The sequence below is a fragment of the Belonocnema kinseyi genome, chromosome 1, assembly GCF_010883055.1.
Source record: "Belonocnema kinseyi isolate 2016_QV_RU_SX_M_011 chromosome 1, B_treatae_v1, whole genome shotgun sequence".
Lineage (NCBI taxonomy): Eukaryota > Metazoa > Arthropoda > Insecta > Hymenoptera > Cynipidae > Belonocnema > Belonocnema kinseyi.
In genome coordinates, this window is record NC_046657.1 from 89,851,455 (window position 1) to 89,858,210 (window position 6,756).

The 6,756-nt window shown below is 43.3% G+C and overlaps 1 protein-coding gene across 1 annotated transcript; it reads left to right on the plus strand.

The window, feature by feature from the left end:
* The first annotated feature begins 5,141 nt into the window (after positions 1–5,141).
* LOC117178738 lies at positions 5,142–5,495 on the plus strand. The gene has a single exon (XM_033370171.1). It carries the CDS (start codon positions 5,142–5,144, stop codon positions 5,493–5,495), a length of 354 nt encoding a protein of 117 aa, XP_033226062.1.
* Positions 5,496–6,756: the final 1,261 nt, after the last annotated feature.

Sequence of the window (6,756 nt, forward strand, 5' to 3'; positions counted from 1 at the left end):
TACTACCAATCCGTCAATACAGTCTTCCCACCCTGTCACAAATCTCCAAACGAAGTTCCACACAAATCTGTCTCAATCCTCCAAAATATCTACCTCCCCTTTGCAATCTCACAATCCCTCAATTAGATCTCTCACCTCCACTCCCATTAATTTTTTATAATTTGTTTGCAAAACCCCTTAACTTTATTTTTGTCTCAGGTGCAAAATATATTTTTTGCAAATTTTTTTCTTTGAATTCAAACATTTTTAGAACAGCTTAAAATGTATATATCCGTCATTTTTGTTTGATTGTAGAGAAAATTACGTTATTCATCTTTCATCGCGAGGAAACTTTTCCAATAGGTTTGATGGAAATCAATTTGGTTTTTATACAAAAACTATACAATCGATACTTGAGATCCCTATCTTTGAGGAGCTGTTTCACCCTCTTAAAGTATTTTCTGCAGATAAAAAAATACATGTTGCTTAGTTTTTCGAGCAACACAGCATATATCAGGGAGAATCAAATCGGCGAGGGACACCTGGAGTACCTTCCTTGTCAGTCGGCTAGCACCGCGGGCGTTCAGACTCGCTACTAAAGCAACTGAAATTCGGTACAGAGACTAATTCGTGTGAATTTGAAATATTTGCTACATTTTTCGTAGGTCATGCCAAAGGTGAAGTCGAGGTATCAAATTACAGAAATCCTTGAATTTTTTAACTTCTAGTGCAGTATAACAATTTGTCTCAAGTGCAAAATATATTTTTTAACATTTTTCTCTTATGAATTTAGCAATTTCCAGCCCATTTAAAAATATGTAGGCGTGGTTTACCCCCGCGTAATTTGTTTATTCATATTGGATGGACATTATTTAACTTCCTTCGTAATAAAACTATCTTCCTAATTGTCTTTGTGTATGAAAAGTATTTACTATCATAGACACAAAATAAAAAGAGTTTAGGGTTAGATACCCCCATTTGTTTTTTTTTTATTTTGTTGCTGTCGAAACCCAACTTTATTTTTGTCTTAAGTACAAAATATATTTTTTTTATTTTTCTCTAATGAATTTAGCAATTTTCAGCACATTTAAAAATATCTAGGGTTGTTTACCCCTGCGTAATTTTGTTATTCATGTTGGATGGTCTCTATTCTACTTCCTTTGTTATGAAACTATCTTCCTAATTGTCTTTGGGTGTAAAATGTATAGATCACCATAGACACAGAATAAAAATATTTTAGGGGTAGCTAACCCCAGTAAATTAAAAAAAAATGTTGTGGTCGAAACCCTACTTTATTTTTGTCTCAAGTACAAAATATATTTTTTTCAATTTTTTTTCTGTGAATTTAAACATTTTTAACTCAACTTAGAATATATGTAGGGGTGGTTTGCCCCCTTAATTTTTCTTGCTGAAAAAATTACGTAATTCATCTTTCATCATGAGAAAACATTCCCAATATGTTTGATCGAAACCAATTTCGTTTTTATACACAAAACTATACAATCGATACTTGAGACAACATATATCAGGGACACGTCCAATCCGTGAGGGACACCTGGAGTGCCTTTCTTGAGAGACTAGACGCAGACTTCGCTTGGACATTTATCATCATATCTTAGGAACCCCTGAATATTTCTGAAGTTTTATTAACTGAAATTGAAGATGAGGTTTCACAGATTACACCCTATCAATTCCAGTTTTTCCTCTTACGTATCAAATATCACAGAACGAGCAGAATTTGAGAAACAAAATCTGTGATATTCTCGGCGACCATCGCTGTCGCGGTAGACAGCAGTAATCGCCGATTGAAACTTGACATTAGAGGCTTAGACATTTTGAGTAGTATTACGAGAACTCGAGGATATTTTGCAAGTTTTATGAGCGATCGAGTGAAAGCTCCGATGGCTGGCGCCGACCCTATGGGTTTTGGGGAGGGTCAAATGCATGCAGCGGAAGACAACACCAACGCAACACGGAAAATCGTTGAAGAAGAGGACGGCACAGTAACATTTTTAAGAGAGATGAATGCCCTACAGATACAGATTGTTCAGTCAGAGACCTATATCCAGAAGATTATCATGGAAATAGGAAACGTCACGTTTAAAATGTAGATGGCAGCGGAGAAGCAGAAGAATGTGAGCGTCAAAATCAAGGATGGACTGGAGGAAGTCTCAGAATTCTTGATGAAGCTTAACCAAGAGCATGAGGTGCAGAGAAAACTGCATGACTCCCTGATATTATTCCTTAGAACGGGAGCAAAGAAGAATATATTCAGCGCGAACACGCCGACTGCTACCCCAGGAAAGGGTAAACGCTCAGCGACCAGCACGGCGGAAAATCAAGCGGCAACGCCAATTTAAAAAAGAAAGCGTGTTGGGCCCGGAGAAATGGACTTGGCAATAGCAACGCGCAGAAGGCAGAAAAAGGACAGAGCTGCTGAAGAATATGAAGCATCTCTGCAAAAGTACGCCATGCAGCAAGGAAATAAGAAGAAAGCCGGAGAAAAGAGAGAACGCAAACCGAGAAAAAGGCAGCGCCTTGAAGCCCTGCTGATAAAACTTGCAAATGGGAAGTCTTACTCTGATGTTCTTAAAGACATCAGAGAAAAGCTTAAGCCTGAAGACACAGGGACCGACACTCGTTCTATTCGCCAGGCAAGAGGTGGCGAATTACTCATACAACTTGGGAAAGAGACGAAAGATGCTAGAGCCTTCGCAGACTCGGTGAAGACTACACTCAGAGACGCTGGGGCGGTCAGGTTTATGGCACCTAGGATAACCTTGGAGCTATTAGACCTTGATGGCATCACGTGCAAAGAAGACGTTGAGGAGGCCGTAAAAAGAGACCTCAAAGACCACGATGTTGAAATTACCGTTTCCATCTCCAGAGAGAACCGGCGAGGTCAGATCATGGCCCTAGTTAACATTAACCAGCGGCAGGGAAACATCCTACTGGAAGCAAGACGCATTAAAGTAGGATGGATTTATAGCCGAATACGACAGAGAGTTCACGTGGCTCGCTGTTACAACTGTCTGGGATTTGGACATCAGCCCAAAAAATGTAAGGGACTGGACCGTCATCCTAACACATACAGTACTCGATAGGAAGGTCGATTTGTTGATAATCAGCGAGCAATACCAGGATAGAGACAGCCCCACATGGTTTTCCGATCACCTGGCAACGGCAGCTATTTGGGTGCGAAACACAAAAAAGATTCCAATAGACGAGCATGGGTCAAGAGACGGATTTGTTTGGATGAAAAGCAAAGGCACCATGTATGTCAGCTGCTACCTCACCCCAAATGAGAGCATCTCGGACTTCAAAGAAAAGCTTGACTGCCTCGAGGACATTGTTCGCGCAGAGAAAGGCAAAGCATTGATGGCCGGCGATGTTAATGCAAGTTCAATCGAATGGGGTATGCCTATGTCGAACTCGAGAGGAAAGCGGATATTGGAAATTGCTGCCAGAACCGGACTTCTGATAATGAATAAAGGGTGTACACTAACCTTCTGGAGACGCGGGCAGAAAGGTACGATCCCAGACATCACGTTGGCATCAGAAAGCTTGGCACCATTGGTGCAACACTGGGAAGTGGCTGCAGAATACACCGCAAGCGACCATCAGTACATAAGCTTTTGCTTAGGTATTGAACCACAACGTACGACGCTGCCCGACAAACAACAACTAAGTTGGGATGTATGAAAAATGGACAAGGAGCGTCTCGCAAGCGTGATATTTAAGGGTAGTGAAGCCTTAACCTGTCTCTGCGATAGATCTAGGGAATCCGAAATAGCGGAAACCCTAGTGGAAGCGACCATGAAAGTCATACATCATGCTTGTGACGATTCTATGCCAAGACGGAAAGCGCGAAAAGAAAGGCGCTCTGCTCATTGGTGGTGCGAAGAAGTCGCCGCACTCCGTCGGAAATGCCTATTCAGCAGGAGAAAAGCTATACGAGCAAGGCGTAAAAGCGTGAACACGGAGCCAACCCAAACGGATCCGAAAGCTAAAAGGAATGCCAGAAAGTGAAGGAATGGAGCCCGCAATTATTGACAACATTGTTGACAATCTCTTCCCCACCCACGTGGTGAGACAGGATGAGGCAGAGATGATTGCGGAGAGGGACATAGCGCTCTTTAGTACAGAGGAACTTACGGTTGCAGTCAATGGCCTACAGAATAAGAAAGCGCCAGGACTTGACGGAGTCCCAGCAGAAGCGCTGAAGGTGGTAGCACACGCTTGCCTGCAAGTGCTGCTCAATGCCTTCAATGCTCGTCTGAAGGAAGGAGTGTTTTCCAAGCAATGGAAAACACAGAGACTGGTGCTGATCAGCAAGGGCAAAGGTGAACCCAGAACACATGAATCGTATCGCCCCTTGTGTTTGCTGAACACAGCAGGCAAGCTACTGGAGAAGCTATTAAAGCCCCGCCCTCTAGCGGCTGTTCAGGAGGCTGGATACCTTTCTTCGAGGCAGTATGACTTCAGAAAAGGATGCTCTACGGTACAAGCGGTGCAAGAAATTGTAAGTACAATCAGGCAAGTGCAAAGCGGCAACCATCACTCTAGGAAGATCGTTCTTCTGGCGACATTGGACGTTAAAAACGCCTTCAATTTGGCCAGATGGAAAGATATGATTGAAGCCCTAAAATAGTTCAGAACTCCGCAATACCTCTTGCGAATGATCAGGAGTTATCTTAAAGATCGTGTGCTAACGTACAGAACTACAGATGGTACCAGAACGAAAAATATTACGGCTGGAGCTGCCCAGGGGTCTATTCTAGGACCGGACCTCTGGAACATCTCCTACGATGACATTCTGCGAATGGTAATGCCAGTGGGAACTTACCTCTCAGGCTATGCGGACGACATCATAGCGGTAATCTCTGCACGGAGCTTAGAGAAAATACAATGGAAGCTGGACCAAGTCATGTACTTGGTGAATGGGTGGATGGAGAAACATAGCCTGGAACTGGCGATATAAAAGACAAAACTGGTGTTGGTCACTGGAAAATAGATTCCCAGAATCATAACGATGCAGGTGGGCACAGAGAAAATCGAAACCAAGATGACTTTAAAACATCTTGGTATAATGATAGACTCAAAGCTCACGTTCTGGGAGCATATCTTAAAAGCTTCAGATAAAGCTGCCACAGTAACGACTTATGGCAAATATCATCGGGCCAAAACCTAGCAAGCGGCGATTGTTGATGAGTGTCACCCAATCTATACTCCTGTACAGGAGTGAAATATGGGCGGACGCCCTGAAACAAAAAAAGTACAGAAAAACAATGGCGGCAGTACAACACAGGGGAGTGCTGAAGATCGCGTGCTCATATCGTACCGTTTCTGAGTCTGCGGCCCTTGTGATTGCAGGGGTAATACCTATAGATCTGCTAGCGCTAGAAAGAAAGAAAATTTTTGAGAAATCTCCTGAAGTTGGGAAGGAGAACACAAGACTGGAGGCTAGAATAGCAACAGAAGAATGCTGGCAACGACGGTGGAACAACGACCGATGAGGTAGATGGACAGCCAGACTTATCCCTGACCTGCGTGTGTGGATAAGACGAAAACATTGAGAGGTGAATTATTACCTAATACAGTTTCTTTCGGGGCACGGCTATTTTCAGGCCTACTTCCATATGATGAAAAAGGTACAGAGTCGAAAGTGTCTCTACTGCGAAGCCGATCGCGACGACGTGGAGTACACATTGTTTGACTGTGGACGCTGGTCAGACTACCGAGGTGATCTCGAGATAGAAGTGGGACGCCTCACACCAGAGACTGTGATAGCAGTAGTGCATTCTAACTGGGACATGAAGACGTTCGATTTAAAAGAAGTTTTCTTTTGTTTGTTTGTTTGTTTGGTTGCAGGACAAGAGAATTTCTCACAGGGTCGAAGGTCGGCGAGCCCGAGAAGAGCCATCTGCCTCCTCTACCGAGGACGACGCGTACCCCTGGAGGGAGACTCCACTGCATAAAGAAGATAGAAGTCCAAGCTGGCAAGAATGGTGGCGCCGAGGTACGGCGAATTGGCCTTATCTCTATGTTCCCGAAGGTATGCGAGAGCGGTTCCAGGAGCATCGGTTGGCAGGAGAAGGAGTTAAGGTTTAGTGGGTAGGTGCCGTTTCGCTAAGTCCCACTCTCACCTTCGTTCTTTGTGGACTATGCGCCCATGTGTGCATCTAGCGTATATGTATATATGCGTGACATGCATATACTGGGCTCGTGGTCCCCAAAGTTCGAATGTGGTTAGTGCATAAGCATTTCACCGTTTTTACTTCTATAAAAAAAAATCATCATCATAATCATCATCATCATCATCATCATTAATCAATCAATCAATCATCAAATTAATTCGAAACTTTGTATACCTATGTATTTTGACGCGCTGATCACGAATATGATAGTGAAAATACCCGCAAATTTGATTTTAATGGTGAAAACCATGAAAACCCCATAAAAATCATGTTTTTTTAAGTTTATCTCAGTGAATAGTGAAAATTTATAAAAAAGATTGAAATAAAAGTTGAGTCTAATTCGGTGGCCAGTCAGAGGGGTGCTTTCCCTCCCCCACGAGACCCTGGAAAGGGGTCGTGTGTGACCTAAGTTTTTTCTGGGACCAGTTACAGGGGTGCCTATCCGCCCCGACGAGACGCTGGAAAGGGGGCCGTGTGTTATTTAAGTTATTTTTGTGACCAGTCATTGGGACGCCTTCCCGCCCGCATGACATGTTGGAAATGGGTCGTGCCTGACCTAAGTTTTTTCTGGGACGAGTCA